Genomic DNA, 22,845 nt, shown 5'->3' with positions numbered 1-22,845 from the left:
AAACATGCCCCTTCTCCAAAGCCTCCAATTCCTGCCTGTAATGGCTGGCCAGAACTGCACACAATACTCCAAACGTGGCTGAACCAAAGCCCTATAAAGCTGCAACACGACTTCCTGACTCTTTTACTCTAAGTCCCAGTTGATGAAGGCAAGCACACCACACGTCTACTTTACCGGTCCTACCTACTTATGCTGCCACTTTCAGGGTGCGATGGACTATGAACTTGGACCCCTTGTGCCTCTGCACATCAATGGCATTGAGAGTTTTGTCAGTAACTGTATACCTCCCACTTACACTCTAACTCCCAAAGTGCCGTCTGTAAAGTTCTCTCCACATAACGCAATCCCACAAACGCTGATCCCTGCTAAGATTTCCATGTTTTAATGTCTGAATTGACTTTATTTCCACAGCACCACATCTGCTCACAACATGGCAGAGTGTTTTGGACAACATTTGGTTCAGAATTTTCAGATATGGAATATTTCCAGCATTTTGCATTATATTTCAGATCTGCAGAATCGGCAGTGTTTTTCCTTTCTCCTGTTTATACCCTTCTCATGGTGTATCTACTGCTTCTCATCCTACCAGTACCCTTTCTCATTGTGTACTATTCCTTCCATCCTATCAGACATTCCCGATTATTTTATTTTCTCTTTACCCCTCCCTCCACAATCTAACATACATTTATCTCAAAACCTTTGCACTTTTTATGAAGGGCCAACAATCTGCACTATCAGACTGTCAAACCTATTTCTGACATTATTTCCATCCCATCTCACTGCAAATCGTCTGCTGTTAAGTTTACTTTAACCTTACTTTAGAGATACAGCGTGGAAACAGGCTCTTCTACGCATCGAGTCCATGTTGACCAGTGATCACCCCTCTGTTAGGCAGTGCCCGCCCGGGCCTACAGTGTCCGGGCCTACAGTGTCCGGGCCTACAGTGTCCGGGACTACAGCAGCCCCCGGGCTACAGCGGCCCCTGGGCTACAGTGTCCGGGCCTACAATGTCCGGGCCTACTAGTGTCCGGGCCTACTAGTGTCCGGGCCTACAGTGTCTGGGCCTACCGTGTCTGGGCCTACAGCGTCCGGGCCTACAGTGTCCGGGCCTACAGTGTCTGGGCCTACAGTGTTCGGGCCTACAGTGTCCAGGCCTACAGTGTCTGGGCCTACAGTGTCCAGGCCTACAGTGGCCGGGCATACAGTGTCCGGGCCTACAGCGCTGCCTGGGCCTACAGTGTCCTACAGAAGCCAATTAACCTACAAACCCACAAGTCTTTGGAATGTGGGAGGAAACCGGAGCACCCATGCTCCACACCAGGTACAAACTCCGTACAGACTGCACCCGTAGTCGGGGTCGAACCAGGGATCTCTGTTGTTGTCAGGTGTTGACACCATTTGACAAAACCTTGTGCATTTACATTGCACATTCAGCACAGCAAAAACACCCTAAAGCACTTTAGTTAGGGCCAACGGGTCCTCCCACCCCACACGCTCCACCAAACATCACAGTTACCAATCTGATGCTGAGTCACATGGGGAGATACTACTACAGGTGACCAAAAGACTGTTCAAGGAATGAGGTTTTCAGGAACAATTTAAAGGATGAAATGTACGGTAGCGCAGCGGTAGAGTTGCTGCTTTACAGCGAATGCAGCGCCGGAGACTCAGGTTCGATCCTGACTACGGGTGCTGCACTGTAAGGAGTTTGTACGTTCTTCCCGTGACCTGCGTGGGTTTTCTCCGAGATCTTCGGTTTCCTCCCACACTCCAAAGACGTACAGGTATGTAGGTTAATTGACTGGGTAAATGTAAAAATTGTCCCTAGTGGGTGTAGGATAGTGTTAATAGTGCGGGGATCGCTGGGCGGCGCGGACTTGGTGGGCCGAAAAGGCCTGTTTCCGCTCTGTATATATGAAATGAAATGAAAGAAGGATAGAAATGAAAATGACTTCTGAGTGGAAGAGTGCACATGAATGCAAAAGGGCAGCGTGGAAAAGAGTTCCCGCCCCCTCCCCTGACATCAGTCTGAAGAAGGGCCTCGACCCGAAACGTCACCCATTCCTTCTCTCCAGAGATGCTGCCTGACCCGCTGAGTTACTCCACCATTTTGTGTCCACCTTCGATTTAAACCAGCATCTGTGGTTATTTTCCCCATGAATTGAACCCCCTGTGGGAGGGGCTGATTGGGAGAGAATCTTTAAGTTGAAGCAACGAACGAGAGAATAGTGGGATTTTGTCAAAATAAGGAAAGCATCACAACCACAATACTTGACCCCAGGAGGAAATATCACATCTGGGTCAGAAAAGCGTCCGCCATTGGTGGAGCGGGAGCACGTGGCCGCTGGCTGGGTGAGGTCACGTGGGGTGCGGGGCGGTAACGTCACCCTCTGTCCCTTATTTGGGAGTGAGGAAGTTGGCGACCCTTAAGATCATGGGCGTCTAAAAAGAACGGCTGCACTGACATCTCGTTTTTTACGCCTTGCAGCAAAACCGAAGAATATACCAGAAGAACCAGAACCGGAAGAATATTTGCCACCACTAGGAAAAGGTGAGGTGAATTCTTGAGACCATAAATGGCAGTAATTTGCTGATTATTTCTGAGCAGAATGAATGAATGAATGAATGAATGAATGAATGAATGAATGAATGAATGAATGAATGAATGAATGAATAAGTTTATTGGCCAAGTATGTGCATATACAGGGAATGTGCCTTGGTGCTCCGCTCACAAATGACAACACAAACATACAGTTAACAATTAAGAATAAACCATAAAGAATACCATATAACATTGTCCTCAATGCAAGTTGAGTATCATCAACAGTTCTGTCAAAGGTCTGAGCACTCCTTGTTCTTCTTGAAAATGGGACTGACCGACTGATTGATTGAAAGATATGCCATGGAAACAGGCCCTTCGGCCCACCAAGGCCACGCCGACCATTGATCATCCATTCACACTAGGTCTATGTTGACCCTCTTGAGGGGCGATTTTACAAAGGCCTAATCGACATACAATCACGCGTGTCTTTGGGATGTGGGGGGAAGCTGGAGGGCCCGGAGAGAACCCACACGGACCCAAGGACAATAGACAATAGGTGCAGGAGGAGGCCATTCGGCCCTTCGAGCCAGTACCACCATTCAATGTGATCATGGCTGATCATTCACAATCGGTACCCCGTTCCTGCCTTCTCCCCATACCCCCTGACTCTGCTATCCTTAAGAGCTCTATCTAACTCTCTCTTGAAAGCATCCAGAGAATTGGCCTCCACTGCCTTCTGTGGCAGAGAATTCCACATCTCCGTTCTAGAAGGCCTACCCCTTATTATTCTTAAACTGTAGCCCCTGGTTCGGGACTCCCCCAACATCGGGAACATGTTTCCTGCCTCTAGTGTGTCCAATCCCTTAATAATCTTATACGTTTCAATAAGATCCTCTCTCATCCAAGGAGAACGTGCAAACTCCACACAGACAGTAGCCGAGGTCAGAGTCGAACCCAGGTCTCTTGCACGGTGACGCCACAGCTCTACCATCTCTTCATATCCAAGAGGAAACAGGTGCAGGAGGAGGCCATTTGGCCCTTCGAGCCAGCATCGCCATTCATTGTGATCATGGCTGATCATCCACAATCAGTAACCCGTGCCTGCCTTCTCCCTTGATTCCACTAGCCCCCAGAGCTCTGTCTACCATGGGAATAGGATGGGTCACCAGAACTTTAGACATGTGTGCACCAGCTTTGAGCCATGGGACAGTGCCATTCTTTCAGCGTACTCCAGCACAATACTTGCCACTAACTCCTCCCTCCTCCCTGCCCATTGCCCCAGATGGCCAAGTAGGCATGACACACATTACCAGATTGTGACGTAGGTTTAGGATGAGCTGGATGTGGCTTACTCCTGGGGCTAGATTGATCCCCTCTAGTCATCTCACGTTGCGTGACTGATGTTTGTGGCTTTGGCTGGAATTATCAGACAAAGCAAATATTTCTGGAGTTACCAAATCTCCCTTGTGGCTGAAGGACTCTCATGACAAGCTGGGCGGTGCGGTGATGTGTTTAGTTTATGATCAGCATCGCACGAGGGAGGTCTCTCAGCGTTTACTGTGGTATATCAGCACCAACTTTGCTAGAATTATTCATTCCTGCTGTGCTGTGCAATAAATGAGTAATTCTGCTGAAGTTAGTGCATTCTTTTAGTTTATGAACTGTCCCATGACATTCATGTGGCCAATTGGCGTGATACTGTTGGGAGAGGCAAACCATTACACGACAGACTTTTCTCATCCCATTGCCCAACTCTTTCCATGAAGTACTTCCATCCATTTGGAGGGGGGAGAGAAAGAGGGAGAGATTTAGTTTAGTTTGGAGATACAGCGCGGAAACAGCCCCCTTCGGCCCACCGGGTCCGCGCCGCCCAGCGATCCCCGCACATTAACACTATCCTACACGCACTAGGGACAATTTTTACATTTGCACCAAGGCAATCAACCTACAAACCTGCACGTCTTTGGAGTGTGGGAGGAAACCGAAGATCTCGGAGAAAACCCACGCAGGTCACGTGGAGAACGTACAAACTCAGTACAGACAGCGCCCGTAGTCGGGATCGATCATGGGTCTCCGGCGGTGCATTCGCTGTAAGGCAGCAACTCTACCGCTACGCCACCGTGCCGAGAGAGAGAGGAGGAGAGAGAGGGGGAGGGGGAGGGGGAGGGGGAGGGGGAGGGGGAGGGGGAGGGGGAGGGGGAGGGGGAGGGGGAGGGGGAGGGGGAGGGGGAGGGGGAGGGGGAGGGGGAGGGGGAGGGGGAGGGGGAGGGGGAGGGGGAGGGGGAGGGGGAGGGGGAGGGGGAGAGAGAGAGGATTGGAAATTATCTGCCTTGTGCCATTTGTTCAGGATTGCCTCATTGTACCACTGAGCCATTGTAAAGTACTATCACACAATGCTGGAGTAACTCAGCGGGCCAGGCAGCATCTCAGGAGAGAAGGAATGGGTGACGTTTCGGGTCGAGACCCTTCTTCAGTTTGTAAAGTACTGGTTGGTGTCATGGGAGGGGGGGGGGGCTGGAAGTCAGGCCTATTCGGACCGTGACACTGTGTCACAACAACCACGTGCTTGGCGACTGTAAGAGTCATTTCAATGGAGAAGCCCTAAGTGTCAATGGCATCACCAATATGTTGCATACTGCCGACGGGTGAAGCTTCCAACCCAGTCAAAGGAAGACCTGTACGAGGAACAAAACCTAGTCGCTAAAGAGATGTGCAGTGGCCAGTTATCAGATTCCTCTGAAGTCAAAACTTAATGAGGAAGGGTTGGAATGTATCATTGGATAAGTACCAATTAAAACTGTGAACACGGTGGTGGGTTGAGAGAATTCCCCCTAATTATATCATCCATGACAACCTATTTCTGTTGCCAGTAATTACTCTCCGCATCTGAGTAGCAAAATACTCTTTCATAAAGTGGATGTTATTGTTCAGCCAACTATTTTTCAATGGGTTGAGTTTTGGGCAGAATATCTCTGTGCTCCGGAGACAACTCTCAGTTGTGGTCTCAGCGTAGAGCATTTATCATCGTTATCAAGTAATGACGCGGCGCAAACACTGGGCCAAGTATTCCGCTCGACAGCCAACACTTGTCACCGTGACGTTGTGAGGCTTGGGATTCACCGCGTGACTGCAAGCAGAGACGGCGATGTCCTGGGTTTCCGCAAGCTTTGCTGCTTTGCAACCACAACTATTTCGCTGTCTGCAACAGTCGCACAGAGAAATGCAAGAAGGGGAATAGGGGAGATTCAGTGAATTTACATTTGCCTTTGTTAACTGGGTCATGGAATGAGAACGTCTCTGCCAATGCCAGGGATTTCTATCCATGCCCACCTGCAGCTGAGTTGGAACGACCGTCAGAGTTGGCGGGTCAGCAGTTACTGGGTCCATCATAGAACAGTGCAGAGTAGGGCAGCACGGTGGCACATCGGTAGAGTGCTCGCTTACAGCGCCGGAGACCCGGGTTCAATCCTCACTATGGAGATTGTACGTTCTCCCCGTGACCTGTGTCGGTTTTCTCCGAGATCTTCGGTTTCCTCCCACACTCCGAAGACATACAGGTTTGCAGGTTAATTGGCTTGGTAAATTATTCCTAGTGTGCGTAGGATGGTGTCAATGTGCGGGGATCGTTTGTCGGTGTGGAGTCGATGGGCTGAAGGGCCTGTTTCTATGCTGTATCTTTAAACTAAACAGGAACAGGCCCTTCGGCCCATAATGTCTGTGCTCAATATGATGCTAACTAGCTAAGAGCAAGAAAATTCCTTACCTGAAGAGCTTTAATAAACCAGATGGGATTTTTTTGAGATTTCTTGTGCATTAAGACTAGCTATTCAAATTCAGATTTTATTGAATAACTGAAATGTAAATTCTCCAGCAACCGTGGTTGGATTTGAAATCATGCCTCGGGATCTATTGTCCAGAACTGTGGTTCCTACATCAGTTTTTATAGAATTCACTGAGTTACATTAACATTTTGTTTTGTGTTTTTTGCAGCATTAGTATCTTTTATTTATTTTAGTATGTCTAAAACTGTAAAACCTTTATTTTGACATTTAGCAGTAGCAGAATGTGATTGAATGTTTCTGAATATCAGAGGCTTTAGGCAAAATTAAAGCAATTTGCAAGCTTTGACAACCCAAGGTACAGCTTCAACAGCTGTCAAAGTGGTCACGGTGGCGCAGCGGTAGAGTTGCTGCCTTACAGCGAATGCAGCGCCGGAGACCCGGGTTCGATCCCGACTACGGATGCTGTCTGTACGGAGTTTGTACGTTCTCCCCGTGACCTGCGTGGGTTTTCTCCGAGATCTTCGGTTTCCTCCCACACTCCAAAGACGTGCAGGTTTGTAGGTTAATTGGCTGGGCAAATGTTAAATTAAAAATTGTCCCGAGTGGGTGTAGGATAGTGTTAAGAAATTGTCCCTAGTGGGTATAGGATACTTCCAGTGTAGTCCCTGGTGGACTCTTCGGAAGTGAAGACCACAAGATACAAGATGCAAGGCAGTTCTGTGGGATTTTGGAATGTAGGACCATGCACTGAAGCTCTCTCTGAGAGGGTTGCAGAAGGAAGACATGGGTTTATCAACTGTGCCTGGAGATAGGGGCTTCAAGGAAAGGTTTGAAAAAAGGTTTGAGCGTTTGTCGGCACCGGGCCTGTACTCGCTGGAGTTTACAAAGAATGAGGGAGGGATATCATTGAAACTTACCGAATAGTGAAAGGCTTGGATAGAGTGGATGTGGAGAGGATGTTTCCACTAGTGGCAGGGTCTAGGACTAGAGGTCACAGCCTCAGAATTAAAAGACGCTCCTTTAGGAAGGAGATGAGGAGGAATTTCTTGAGTCAGAGGGTGGTGAATCTGTGGGATTCTTTGCCACAGAAGGCTGTGGAGGCCAAGTCCGTGGATATTTTTAAGACAGAGATAGAAAGATTCTTGATTAGTACGGGTGTCAGGGAGAAGGCAGGAGAATGGGGTTGGGAGGGTGAGAGAGATCAGCCATGGTCGAATGGCGGAGTAGACTCAATGGGCCAAATGGCCTAATTCTGCTCCTATCATTTATGGCCTTAATGAAAAACCTGGATTGATTTATCTAGAATGCCAGTGGCTGAGGGTAACATGCAGAAGTACATACAATTATGAGAGGCATAATAACGGTTGACGGTCAGAATCTTTTTTTGTTTCCTAGAGTGGAAATGTCAAACACCAGAGGGATTAGCTTTAGGATAAGAGGGGCAAAGTTTAAAGGAGGTGTGCGGGGCAAGTTTTTTTCTATTGAGTGGTGAGTGCCTGGAGGCAGCTTCCAGGGGTGGCAGTGGAGGCAGATACGATAGTGGCAAGAGGAGTTGAGTATAGGAGCAGAGAGGTCCTTCTGCAGTTGTACAGGGCCCTAGTGAGACCGCACCTGGAGTACAGTGTGCAGTTTTGGTCTCCAAATTTGAGGAAGGATATTCTTGCTATTGAGGGCGTGCAGCATAGGTTTACTAGGTTAATTCCCGGAATGGCGGGACTGTCGTATGTTGAAAGACTGGAATGACTAGGCTTGTATACACTGGAATTTAGAAGGATGAGAGGGGATCTTATCGAAACATATAACATTATTAAGGGTTTGGACACGTTAGAGGCAGGAAACATGTCCCCAATGTTGGGAGAGTCCAGAACCAGGGGCCACAGTTTAAGAATAAGGGGTAGGCCATTTAGAACGGAGATGAGGAAAAACATTTTCAGTCAGAGAGTTATGAATCTGTGGAACTCTCTGCCTCAGAAGGCAGTGGAGGCCAAGTCTCTGAATGCATTCAAGAGAGAGCTAGATAGAGCTCTTAAAGATAGCGGAGTCAGGGGGTATGGGGAGAAGGCAGGAACGGGGTACTGATTGAGAATGATCAGCCATGATCACATTGAATGGTGGTGCTGGCTCGAAGGGTCGAATGGCCTCCTCCTGCACCTATTGTCTATTGGCACTTAAGAGGCTTTTGGACAGGCATGGGGATATGCGGGGGATGGAGGGATATAGATCACGTGCAGGCAGAGGAGATTAGTTTATCTGGCATCATGTTCAGCATGGACATTGTGGGCCGAAGGGCCTGTTCCTGTGCAGTACTGTTCTGTGTTCCATGTTCTATGCTCTTGACAAGTCACTATGAGGAGATTTTAGGCTCTGAACATGGTCAGCTGTCTTTGAGTTGCGTTGGAAAAAAACTGCAGATGCTGGTTGAAATCGAAGGTAGACACAAAATGCTGGAGTAACTCAGCGGGTCGGGCAGCATCTCTGGAGAGAAGGAATGGGTGACGTTTCGGGTCGAGACCCTTCTTCAGGCTGATGTCAAGGACCGGACAAGCTAGATGCCGGAAAAAATGTTCCCAATGTTGGGGGAACCAGGGGGACACACTCTAAGAATAAAGGGGAGGCCATTTAAAACTCAGGTGAGATGAAACTTTTTCACCCAGAGAGTTGTGAATTTGTGGAATTCTCTGCCACAGAGGGCAGTGGAGGCCAATTCACTGGCTGAATTTAAAAGAGAGTTAGATAGAGCTCTAGGGGCTAGCGGAATCAAGGGATATTATTGCATCGTGTGGGAGGCACATTCCCAATCTCATTGTACCCCTGTACAATGACAATAAAGATATATTGTATTGTATTGTATTGTATTGTATTGTATATGGGGAGAAGGCAGGCACGGGTAACTGATTGTAGATGATCAGCCATGATCACAATGAATGGTGGTGCTGGCTCGAAGGGCCAAATGGCCTCCTCCTGCATTGTCTATTGTCTATTGTCTATTGAATGGGTGACGTTTCGGGTCGAGACCCTTCTTCAGACTGATGTCAGGTTCCCGCCCCCTCCCCTGACATCAGTCTGAAGAAGGGTCTCGACCCGAAATGTCACCCATTCCTTCTCTCTCTCGAGATGCTGCCTGACCTGCTGAGTTAGTCCAGCATTTTGTGTCTACCTGTCTCTGAATTGTCCCTATTTCAGTGCCCCACCTGAAACATCTACGGTGGAGCCCCTGTAATGTTTTAAACGACAAAATCATAACTCTATTCCTCAAAGGTTGCTGTTGAGGCAGGGGGCTAGGCCGCAGCCCGGCCTTGCACGGCTCTCACTTGGAAGGCTCGTGTTCGCTCATGGTTTCTAAGATTATGGCTTCCTTTGCCAGGTCTTGTCTGCTTTTGTTCAGAAACACTGCTATGATGTTGCCCTCTGCCAAAGCCAATATTTATCGAGGTTTTGGAAGCTCCTCTGTTGTTGCTGGCTTGAAGTCATCCTTGCAATTGATCTGCTACCTCCCCCAACTCTAATCCCAAGTCAGGGCAAAATTAATACAGTACAGATGTACCAACACGCAGTGCCTGCATGTATTACTGTGCTTGTTAACTCTTCTGCTGCTGTGGGCCTTTCCTGTGGCAGAAAAAATGAAACACCCGTTATGCAACCTCCGTTAGGCGGCGCCCGGGCTTCTGGGCCTACACTGTCCAGGCCTACAGCAGCGCCCGGGCCTACAGCGCCCAGGCCTACGGCACCCGAGCCTACAGCGTCCGGGCCTTCAGCGTCTGGGCCTACAGCGTCCGGGCCTACAGCGTCCGGGCCTACAGCGTCCGGGCCTACAGCGTCCGGGCCTACAGCGTCCGGGCCTACAGTGTCCGGGCCTGCAGTGTCCGGGCCTAAAGTGTCCGGGCTACAGCGCCCCCCCGGGCCTAATATGGGACAAGCGCAGTCCCGTATGGGACAAGCCAATTTAGCCCAATATACGGGATGTCCCGGCTAATACGGGACAGTTGGCAACCCTAGTCGGGACCATCCGTCAGTCACACAGCCTTTCAATTTCCCTTTGATTATTTTGCCATTTGCCTACACAAAGCAGTAAATTATAGTGGCTAGTTGACCAACTTGCACATCTTGGGGGGGGTACAATGGAGTTGGTGCCTTACAACATCAGAGACATCGATCCTGACTAAGGAGGCTGTTTGCACAGAGTTTGTGCATTCACCTGGTGACCGCTTGGGCTTTCTCCGGGTGTTCCGGTTTACGCCCACACCCAAAAGACGAACAGGTTTGAAGATTAATTGGCCGCTGTAAATTGTAAATTGTCCCACATATGTTGGATAGTGCTAGTGCACAGGGCATTTGTTGGTCGGCACAGGCTCGGTGGGCCGAAGGGCCTGTTTTGCTCTGTATCTCTAACGTCTAAAGGAAATCTTTGGGATGAGGGGGGAAACATGAGCATCCAATGGAAATCCGTGTGGTCATGTGGGGGAAGATGCAAACTTCACGCAGACAACACCGAGGTCAGGATCAAACCAGGGTCTTTCAAGCTGGAAGTTCTTTGTTCTCGGCCGCACCCACACACCGGGTCCTTCTCAGTTCTTGGTGGCAAGTTTTCGACCAACCGAACGCCGGCACTCATGAGGGTGATGAGTCTCTACCAGCCCTCCAGTCTTGCCACGGTTGCCAACTGTCCCGCATTAGCCGGGACATCACCTATATTGGGCTAAATTGGTTTGTCCCGTACGGGACCGCCCTTGTCACGTATTAGGCCTGGGGGGCGCTGTAGGCCCGGAGGCCCGGGCACCACCTAACGGAGGTTGTGTAACAACCTGCCTCCCGGCCCAGGCGGCCATCATTGGAGCGGGAGCACGTGACCACTGGCTGGGTGAGGTCACGTGGGGCGCTCATCGGGCGGTGACATCACCTTTTGTTCCTTATTTGGGAGTGAGGAAGTTGGCAACCCTAACTCTTGCTAACATCCCTCCTCCCTTGCAAACCGCCCTTCACGCTCTCTGTCCCTCCACGCTCCGACGACTGCCCTCCTCCCTCACCGACTGCCCTCCTCCCTCACCGACTGCCCTCTTCCCTCACCGACTGCCCTCCTCCCTCACCGACTGCCCTCCTCCCTCACCGACTGCCCTCCTCCCTCACCGACTGCCCTCCTCCCTCACCGACTGCCCTCCTCCCTCACCGACTGCCCTCCTCCCTCACCGACTGCCCTCCTCCCTCACCGACTGCCCTCCTCCCTCACCGACTGCCCTCCTCCCTCACCGACTGCCCTCCTCCCTCACCGACTGCCCTCCTCCCTCACCGACTGCCCTCTTAGGAATAAACGGGTCCTTTTCGGAATGGCAGGCAGTGACTAGTGGGGTACCGCAAGGCTCAGTGCTGGGACCCCAGTTATTTACAGTGTATATTAATGATTTGGACGAGGGAATTGAATGCAACATCTCTAAGTTTGCGGATGACACGAAGCTGGGTGGCAGTGTTAGCTGCGAGGAGGATGCTAGGAGGCTGCAGAGTGACTTGGATAGATTAGGCGAGTGGGCAAATGCATGGCAGATGCAATATAATGTGGATAAATGTGAGGTTATCCACTTTGGCGGCAAGAACAGGAAAGCAGAGTATTACCTGAATGGTGACCGATTGGGAGAAGGGGAGATGCAACGTGACCTGGGTGTCATGGTGCACCAGTCATTGAAAGCAAGCGTGCAGGTGCAGCAGGCAGTGAAGAAAGCGAATGGTATGTTGGCATTCATAGCAAGAGGATTTGAGTTTAGGAGCAGGGAGGTTCTGCTGCAGTTGTACAGGGCCTTGGTGAGACCGCACCTGGAGTATTGTGTGCAGTTTTGGTCTCCTAACCTGAGGAAAGACGTTCTTGCCTTAGAGGGAGTACAGAGAAGGTTCACCAGATTGATCCCTGGGATGGCGGGACTTTCATATGAGGAAAGACTGGATAGACTGGGCTTGTACTCGCTGGAATTTAGAAGACTGAGGGGGGACCTTATAGAAACATATAAAATTCTTAAGGGGTTGGAGAGGCTAGATGCAGGAAGATTGTTCCCGATGTTGGGGGAGTCCAGAACCAGGGGTCACAGCTTAAGGATAAGGGGGAAGTCTTTTAGGACCGAGATGAGAAAACATTTCTTCACACAGAGAGTGGTGAATCTGTGGAATTCTCTGCCACAGAAGGTAGTTGAGGCCAGTTCATTGGCTATATTTAAGAGGGAGTTAGATGTGGCCCTTTTTGCTAAAGGGATCAGGGGGTATGGAGAGAAGGCAGGTACAGGCTACTGAGCTGGATGATCAGCCATGATCATATTGAATGGCGGTGCAGGCTCGAAGGGCCGAATGGCCTACTCCTGCACCTATTTTCTATGTTTCTATGTTTCTATGTTTCACTCACCGTCGGCCCTCCTCCCTCTCTGATCCCCCCTCCCTCGCTCGGCCGCTGGTCCCGTCCTTGCCCCTTGTTCTCGGCGGTCACTCTGGCCTTGATCGGCTCGGCGCCGGCGGCCGGCCCGGCTCCTGCCGGCGCTCACCGGGAGTGGCACAAATTGCCCAGCCATTGTGCCACCCACATTGAGCTGAACATCTCTTCAGTGGGCCCCGCCATCTCTGGATGTTGACTGAAGAAGCATGGTGGCAGCAACTGAAGGGTAAATTGTAACCAGATATTTCATGTACAATCTGGCTAGACTACCAAAAATTACATGCAGTCAACCACCATGAAACTGAAAACCTGCTCAAATTAGATCCATACAGTCACGTTGAGTTTTCATGGTTATTAAATTTTATGTAGCTGTACATGATCCCTTTCCTGTATTTCATAAGATCATAATTTTACAGAGGGCCAGTTGTCCGACAAACCCCCACATCGATCGGGGTGTGGCAGGAAACTGGTGCACTCAGAGTAGACTGGGAGACAGGGTGACAGGGAGAACGTGCAGTCTCCACACAGACAGCACACGAGGTCAGGATGGGAGCCGGCTCTCCGGCGCTGTGAGGCAGCAGCTCTAGGAACTCATTCCAGGAATGAGTGGGTCAGCATATGATGAGCGTTTGACAGCACAGGGCCTGTACTCACTGGAGGTTAGAAGGTTGAGGCGGCCACCTCATTGAAAGTTACAGAATAATCAAAGACCTGGATTGAGTGGATGTGGAGAGGGATGCTGAGAAGCACAAGGGTCTCGACCCGAAACGTCACCCATTCCTTCTCCCCAGAGATGCTGCCTGTCCCGCTGAGTTACTCCAGCATTTTACGCCTGTCTTCGGTTTAAACCAGCACCTGCAGTTCCTTCCTACAACATGTATCTAGCTTCCAACCTGCCCTAACTAGGAAGATGCATTCAGGTATCGGGCCGTCGTGACAGAGCGTGCACGTGTAAGTGCTAGCCTGGCTTGGGTGAGCAGAGGAATGGGAATATGAATCTGCTCTGGCCCAGCAGATAATTATAGGCAGTGACAGTGCCTCGACAGTGATGATCTGTATAGGTATTAACTTGTCCTGATAAAGCAGGAAGATGTAGGAGACTATTCTATCCCAACGTAGAGCATAGAAAATACAGCACAGGAACAGGCCATTTGGCCCACAATGTCTGTGCCAAATAGGGTCGCCAACTGTCCCGGATTAGCCGGGACATCCCGTATTTTGAGCTAAATTGGTTTGTCCCGTACGGGACCGCCCTTGTCCAGAGCCGTCTTAACGCATGGGCCTGATGGGCACTTGCCAAGGGCCCCACGAGCTTATATGTTTAATTTTATCGACCATTTACATTTTTATTCCTGTGAGTAGTTGTCGTAGGGGCCCCAGTACACTGCTTTGCCCGGGGCCCATAATGCTGTAAAGACGGCCCTGCCCTTGTCCCGTTTTAGGCCCGGAGGACGCAGTAGGCCCGAACGGTGTAGGCCCCGACATTCTGACATTTTAGCTCTGGACAGTCTAGGTCCTGAGGCCTGGGCGCCACCTAACGGAGGTTGCGTAGCAACCCACCTCCCGGCCCGGGCGGCCGCCATTGGTGGAGCGGGAGCACGTGGCCGCTGGATGCGTAACGTCACGTGGGGCGCGGGGCGGTGACGTCACCTTGTCCCGTTTTTGGGAGTGAGATAGTTGGCAACCCCTAGTGCCAAACATGATGCCAAGCTAAGCTAATCTCCACTGCCTGCACGTGATCTACATCCCTCTGTGTATCCATGTGCCTATCTATAAGTCACGTAAATGCCTCGATCGTATCTGCCTCCGCCATCATCCCTCACAGCGCATTCCTCCACCCGCTACTTTGTATTAAAAAATCTTGCCACGCACATCTCCAATCTTTGCCTGTCTGGCCTTAAAGCCATGGCCTCTAGTCTTTGATATTTCCACACTGGAAGAAATATCAACCTTATCAATGTGTAGGAAGGAACTGCAGATGCTGGTTCAGACTTGAAGAGTCTCGACCCGATACGTCGCCCATTCCTTCTCTCCTAAGATGCTGCCTGACCTGCTGAGTTACTCCAGCATCTTGTGAATAAATACCTTCGATTTGTACCAGCATCTGCAGTTATTTTCTTACAATACATTATTGAAATGTCATTCTGCCGTAGTGTAGGTGAGGTGTCAGCTAGTCTGTCCACTACAACAAGGGCGGTCACGGTGGCGCATCGGTAGAGTTGCTGCCTTACAGCTCTATCAGCGCCGGAGACCCGGGTTCCATCCCGACTACGGGCGCCGTCTGTACAGAGTTTGTACGTTCTCCCCGTGACCTGCGTGGGTTTTCTCCGAGATCTTCGGTTTCCTCCCACACTCCAAAGACGTACAGCTTTGTAGGTTAATTGGCTTTTTATGAATGTAAATTGTCCCTCGTGTGTGCAGGATAGTGTTAGTGTGCGTGGATCGCGGGCAGGGCGGACTCGGTGGGCCGAAGGGCCTGTTTCCGCGCTGTATCTCTACACTAAACTAAGTAACACAAGATCCTACGAGCAGTGATGTGATAGTGGCCACGTCACTGGATGAATTCTTTGCCACAGAGGGCAGTGGAGGCCAAATCACTGGATGAATTTAAGAGAGAGTTAGATAGAGCTCTGGGGGCTAGTGGAATCAAGGGATATGGGGAGAGGTTGGGCACAGGTTACTGATTGTGGATGATCAGCCATGATCACAATGAATGGCGGTGCTGGCTCAAAGGGCCGAATGGGCTCCTCCTGCACCTATTTTCTATGTTTCTATGTTTCTATGAATTATTTTACTAATACTGGGTAAGGGCAAATTATTGACCAAAGCACTGGAGATAACTGTGATTTTCTTTGTAATATTTCCATACATTTGTCTGCATCTACCTGAGAAGGCAGGCAGGGCCTCATTTCAATGTTTCATCCATAAAGTGTACTTCTGGGCAGTATTGCACGGCCTTGGCCCTCTGTTAGAGGCGAACCTGAGTCCCTGGTGAAGGATTTTCATTCATGATCATGTCCAAACTGTGAACTGAAACTCTTACATTGAACGTGACAGAAGTGTGCAGGATGGGACTGCAGATGCTGAGTAACTCAGCGGGTCAGGCAGCATCTGTGGACAAAAGGAACAGGTGACGTTTTGGGTCGTGGCCCTTCTTCAGACTACTGCCTGACCCGCTGAGTTACCCCAGCATTTTGTGTGTGTCTTCGGTGACCAAAGTGTTGTTTGTTTGTTTGTATTTTATTTCGAACATGTAAAACAAAAAAAGATAAAAACAAAACAAAATAACAATAAAATGAAATGAACGATAAACCTATACACAACTCAATGAATAAATTCTCATAAACAACACAAATTAAATCTTACATGTTCGAAAAGGAGTAGGAGGAAGTGTATACTTATTTATTCCTCTTCTTCTCCGTTACTCATCAATTAGTTCACAAACTTTATCTCATCTACATATATATAATTATATATATATATATACACACATACATACATTCTACTCACTATCCCGCGGTCTAGGCTTAAGCTCAGGGGTGACCGCGCTTTTGCGGTTGCAGCTCCTAGACTGTGGAACAGCATCCCTCTCCCCATCAGAACTGCCCCCTCCATCCACTCCTTTAAGTCCAAGCTCAAAACCTATTTCTACTCCCTATCGTTTGAGACTCATTGAGGAGGCGCTGTGAACTGTTTTGTATGTGCTGTTATGTTTGCGTGCTACTGTTATGTTTCATTTTTTCCTTAGTACCTAATCAGATGTACAGCACTTTGGTCAACGTGGGTTGTTTTTAAATGTGCTATACAAATAAAATTGACTTGACTTGACTTGACTTGACTTGACAAACATACATACATACATACAAATATATCCATACATATGCCACCTACATACATACATATATACACATATATACACACGCGCAAACATGCATATATGCAGTTTATAAACAATTATCCAAATTCTATGTACCACGCAAATATCACACTGTATCAATAAATTAAAATAGGTATCACAAAATGCTGGAGTAACTCAGCGGGTCAGGCAACATCTCAGGAGAGAAGGAATGGGTGACGTTTCGGTTCGAGACCCTTCTTCAGACTGATGTCAGGGGGGCGGGACAAAGGAAGGATATAGGTGGAGACAGGAAGACAGTGGGAGAACTGGGAAGGGGGAGGGGAAGAGAGGGACAGAGGAACTATCTAAAGTTGGAGAAGTCGATGTTCATACCACTGGGCTGCAAGCTGCCCAGGCGAAATATGAGGTGCTGTTCCTCCAATTTGCAGTGGGCCTCACTATGGCACTGGAGGAGGCCCATGACAGAAAGGTCAGACTGGGAATGGGATGCTACTACACAAATACGTTAAAACAAGTAAGTTTTGGAATATTGCTGAACAAACCAAAGATCTCTATTCTGACCATAAAAGACCATTTTTGAAACTATTTTTTCATGTTTCTAAAGTGCAGGTGGATCAGCAAGAGATTAGTTGAGAGAAATGACAAGAGTGGCTTCCACCGTGCGAGAACCGTACACTGTATAATTCTCCCATCTGTCATTCAGCACATGCCTGTGTTTCTCTTTTATAGAATGCCCTCCTCTGGGTCTTGAGTCTCACAAGGTTGGTAATGATCAGATATTGGCATCTTCTTTTCTTCGACATGGTCTTGGTCCACATCGTGTTCGGCTTAATATGCAGGTAAGTGAAGCCTGGCGTCTAAAGCAAGCATCTGCTTCATACTTTTAGATTAGTTTAGAGGCACAGCACGGAGACAAGCCCTTTCGGCCCACCGGGTCCGCGCCGACCAGCGATCCCCACACATTAACACCATCCTACACCCGCCATTGGTGGAGCGGGAGCACGTGGCCGCTGGCTGGGTGAGGTTTACGTGGGGCGCGGGGCGGTGACGTCACCTTGTCCCGCATTTGGGAGTGAGATAGTTGGCAACCCCGATTCAAAGGTAATGGCGATTCCTATTTGAGGTACAGTATTCATTGTGGCAAGAGCCAACGATGGATGGAGCACTGGGAAGTTTCTAAGATCCAGCAGCAGAAGACTCAGAAGGGACAACATTAGCGTTGAGAGCAAACTTGCATGCAGTATAAAATGCAACAATAAAAGTTTTTACGGATATAAATAAGAAGAGAGTAATTCAGATAGGCGTGCAGCCTCGAGAGAACAAGATGAATTAATAACAGCAAACAAAGAAATGGCAGAAATGTGTAGAACATAGAACTGTACAGCACAGGAACAGGCCCTTAAGCTCAGGCCAAACATAATGCCAAGTTAAATGAATCTCCTCTGCCTCCACGTGGGTATGGGGAGAAGGCAGGAACGGGGTACTGATTGAGAATGATCAGCCATGATCACATTGAATGGTGGTGCTGGCTCGAAGGGCCGAATGGCCTCCTCCTGCACCTATTGTCTATTGTCTATTATCTAAAAGCCTCAAACATCATTCCCGTATCTGCCAACACCACCGCTTCTGCCAGTGGGCTCCAGGCACCCAACACGCTGAGCAAAAAAAAACATAACCCGCACATCTCCATTGAACTCCATATCCCTGTGCCCATAGCTCCTCCCTCGACTCTGTCCAGGGACCTGTTAGGCACAGGTTCACTTGCACCTCCTCCAACCTCCAATCTACTGGATCCGTTATTCAAGACGTGGACTCTTACACATTGGCGAGACCAAACGTACCTGTAGACTGGCCGATCATTTTGCTAAACACCTCCGCTCAGTCCACCTGAACCTACCTGATCTCCCGGTTGCCAATCACTTTAACTCCTCTTCCCATTCCCACACTGACCTTTCTGTCCTGGGCCTCCTCCATTGTCAGAGTGAGGCCAAACGCAAATTGGAGGATCAGCACCTCATATTTCGCTTGGGCAGCTTACAGCCCAGTGGTATGATATTGATTTCTCTAACTTCAAGAAACCCTGACATTCCCTCTCTCCATCCCTCCCCTGCCCAAGACGCACCGGCTTCTCGTTCTCACCTAGCAAACAGGTAACAATGGCCTGTTTCCTTTATCATTGTTACTTCTTTGCATATCTTTCATTCATTTGTTCTATATCTCTCTGCATCGCCATCGATATTTCTCATTTCCCTTTCCTCTGACCTGTAGATTTCAGGCTTTTCCCTGCTGCCCTTCTGAAACAGAGGCATGACGTTTGCCACCCTCCCGTATTGGAGTTTAACATTTTGTTGCAATTGTACAGGGTGTTGGGAGATGTTACATGAAATACTGCGTACTCTTTTGTTCCCTTTACCTAACTCAGTTTTCCAGTAAATGTGGAGACATTCCGGTGTAGTACAGCAGAGAGATTCAATATGAAAACGGGCCCTCCAGTCCAGAGAGATCCTTGCCGATTGTCAATCACCAGTTCACACTGATTCTCAGTTATCCCACGAATGCAACTTTCCCTCCACGCGAGTGGGAAATACAAAGGCCAATTAATCTGCAAACTCACACGCCTCTGGGCCATGGGACGAAACCGAAGCACCGGGAGGAAACCCAAGTGGCGGCAGGGAGAACATGCACACCCCTCGCAAACAGCGCCCCACGCCAGTATCGAACCCGGGTCTCTGGCGCTGTGAGGCAGCGGCTCCACCCGCTGCATCGCTGTGCTGCCCCTAGTGTAGAGTCTGTGCCACTGTCCAAAGGAGAATCACTGGGATGATCCCTGGGATGAGAGTGTTGTCCTGTCCAGGGGAATTGACGAGTACGGAAAGAGAGAAGAGTTGAAGCCATGAACATATTAAATGGCAGGTAGACACAAAATGCTGGAGTAACTCAGCGGGTCAGGCAGCATCTCTGGAGAGAAGGAATGGGTGATGTTTCAGGCCGAGACCCTTCTTCAGACTGATGTCAGGGGAGTGGGCGGGACAAAGATAGGATGTAGTCGGAGACAGGAAGACTGGTGGGAGAGCTGGGAAGGGGGAGGGGAAAGAGAGGGACAGAGGAGCTATCTGAAGTTGGAGAAGTCAATGTTCATACCGCTGGGGTGTAGACTGATATTAAATGGCAGGGCAGTTTGATGGGTGTTAAGGGCAACTCTTGCTCCTATTTTCTTGCACTCTTGTCCTTCAATGCTGTTGGCTTTTCTCTCTCCTTGGTCTGGAATGGGATCTGCTGTGGAGACTGGAAATGATAAATTCCTGAGAGATGTTTACAAAGAAAGGCTGAAACGTTTTTTTCCTGAGCACAGACATCTTCATTGTCACACTGCCCATCTCCCACTGGTGTATCTAGACAGCAGTATCTTTGGCTCTCTGGCACAATTTTAATCCTAAACAGACTTTGACTTTTCCACGAATTGGCTCATTCCAATAAAGTACAGTTAATAATTTCAGCTTGCTATTGCAAGGACATTGTACTGAAGTGCCCTCAGCTGAGTTAATGTTTAGGGTTGCTAGCAAGTGAACAATATGCTCCAGAAGCTGAAGTTGTTGTTTGCATCTGTGTTGCATCTTCTGATCCAATATGTTTACATAAAGATTTACTGTTTAATGCTCATTATCATCTCCGACTACATCATATGTTGAAAGACTGGAGCGACTAGGCTTGTATACACTGGAATTTAGAAGGGTGAGAGGAGATCTTATCGAAACGTATAAGATTATTAAGGGGTTGGACACGTTAGAGGCAGGAAACACGTTCCCAATGTTGGGGGAGTCCAGAACAAGGGACCACAGATTAAGAATAAGGGGTAGGCCATTTAGAACTGAGATGAGGAAAACCTTTTTCAGTCAGAGAGTTGTGAATCTGTGGAATTCTCTGCCTCAGAAGGCAGTGGAGGCCAATTCTCTGAATGCATTCAAGAGAGAGCTAGATAGAGCTCTTAAGGATAGCGGAGTCAGGGGGTATGGGGAGAAGGCAGGAACGTGGTACTGATTGAGAATGATCAGCCATGATCACATTGAAAGGCGGTGCTGGCCCAAAGGGCCGAATGGCCTCCTCCTGCACCTATTGTCTATTGTCTATCACGGTGCTTTAACTCTGTTTGAACATGCAAAATCAAAATCCTGACAACATTTCATACAGATTTAATTTTAATTTTATTGTTGTAACCAGTACTAAGTAACAGATAACAGTGTGATTTTACAGGATAAAATGTCCCCTCAGCTTCAGCAATAGTTCAGGGATTGACGTAGCGCGGTACAGTACAGGAACTACCACTTCACCTCACTTTGAATGTAAACGTAGGCGGGTTGCCCAGTGAGTTTCTAGATGATGCTGGGGTCACTGACCTTGAGGAAGGCTGTCACGATACACCGGGATATAGATCAGCTACAGAAATGGACAAGAAAACTGTAAATGTTTATTAATCCGAGCAAGTCATAGAGTGGTCCAGTGTGGAAACAGGCCCTTCGGCCCAACCCGCCCACACCGGCCAACAATGTCCCAGCTACACTAGTCCCACTTGCCTGCGCTTGGTCCATATCCCTCCAAACCTGTCCTATCCATGTACCTGTCCAACTGTTTCTTAAACGATGGGATAGTCCCAGCCCCAGCCTCAACTACCTCCTCTGGCAGCTTGTTCCATACACCCACCACCCTCTGTGTGAAAAAGTTACCCCTTGGATTCCTATTAAATCTTTTCCCCTTCACTTTGAACCTATGTCCTCTGGTCCTCGATTCCCCTACTTTGGGCAAGAGACTCTGTGCATCTACCCGATCTATTCCTCACATGATATTGTACACCTCTATAAGATTTCCCCTCATCCTCCTACGCCCCATGGAATAGAGACCCAGCCTGCTCAACCTCTCCCTGTAGCTCACACCCTCTAGTCCTGGCAACATCCTCGTAAATCTTTTCTGAAATGCGAGGTGTTGCTCTTTGGTAGGTCAAATATAAGGAGGAAATATACAACTAATGGCATGAACCTCAACAGCTTTGATGTGCAGAGGGATCTTGGAGTCCAAATCCATAGCCCCCTGAAAGTGACAACTCAAGTGGATAAAGTGGCCACATTTACAATATTGTGTGTCGTTCTGATCATCCCATTACAACAAGGATGTGGAGGTTTTGGAAAGGTTGCCTAGGAGGTCTATTAGAACATTAGGTAGACACAAAAAGCTGGAGTAACTCAGCGGGACAGGCAGCATCTCGGGAGAGAAGGAATGGGTGACGCTTCAGGTCGAGATCCTTCTTCAGACTGATCTATCAGAATGTTGCCTGGACCCGAAATGTCTCGACCCGAAACGTCACCCATTCCTTCTCTCCTGAGATGCTGCCTGAGTTACTCCAGCATTTTGTTTCTACCCTGGATCGAGGGATATTAGCTTCAGCGAGAGTTTGGACAGACTTGGATTGTTTTCCTGAAATGCTGGAGGTTGAGAGGAGACCTGATAGAAGTATATAAAATGATGAGAGGCGTAGATAGGGTAGACAGTCAGAACCGTTTGCCCAAGATGAAAAAAAATCAAATACTGGAGGGCATAGCTTTAGGGTGAAAGTTTAAAGGAGATGTGTGGGACAACTTTTTCACACAGTGGGGATTGCACGACTAGGGTTGGTAGTTGATGCGGATATGATAATGGCGTTTAAGAGGGTTTTGGATAGGCACGTGGCTATGCAGGGAATGGAGGGATATTGATCGTGCAGATGGTTAAGAGATGGTCGGCCTCGTGTTCTGCACAGACATTGTGGGCCGGAGAGCTTGTCCTGGTGCTGTACTGTTTGATGTTCTATAGCAGGGCGTGGACCCGTTGGGCCCCAATCTCTCCTGCAGGCCCGGCAACCCTCCATGTAACCCTCTCCTGTGACCAGCAGCAGGAGAGCTCTCCTCACTCCCCCCCCCTCATTGGCCGCCACTCCCATCACTTGTGTGGGTCCAGCCCCCCTCCGAGCCGCAACCCTCCCCCAACTTGTTCTAATATCTCATGTTCAGAAGTTCTAGGAGCACCCCTTGACACCAGTATTGATCAATTATGACAATAAAACACTCTTGAGCCGTGCGGCACGGTGGCGCAGCGGTAGAGTTGCTGCCTTACAGCGAATACAGCGCCGGAGACTGGTTCGATCCTGACTACGGGCGCCGTCTGTACGGAGTTTGTACGTTCTCCCCGTGACCTGCGTGGGTTTTCTCCGAGATCTTCGGTTTCCTCC

The 22,845-nt window shown here is 49.1% G+C and overlaps 1 protein-coding gene across 1 annotated transcript in view; it reads left to right on the top strand.

Moving 5' to 3' along the window:
• Positions 1-22,845, top strand: part of LOC144610412 (inactive carboxypeptidase-like protein X2) — a 111,459-nt gene that overhangs the window by 44,373 nt on the left and 44,241 nt on the right. The window contains 2 exon segments of the mRNA XM_078429068.1: positions 2,489-2,551; positions 17,319-17,428. Coding sequence (XP_078285194.1) covers positions 2,489-2,551; positions 17,319-17,428 — 173 coding nt within the window.

This window comes from Rhinoraja longicauda, chromosome 36 (genome assembly GCF_053455715.1).
Source record: "Rhinoraja longicauda isolate Sanriku21f chromosome 36, sRhiLon1.1, whole genome shotgun sequence".
Classification (NCBI taxonomy): Eukaryota; Metazoa; Chordata; class Chondrichthyes; order Rajiformes; family Arhynchobatidae; genus Rhinoraja; species Rhinoraja longicauda.
The sequence above is the reverse complement of the archived record's forward strand: the minus strand, read 5'-3'. Positions and strand labels throughout refer to the sequence as shown.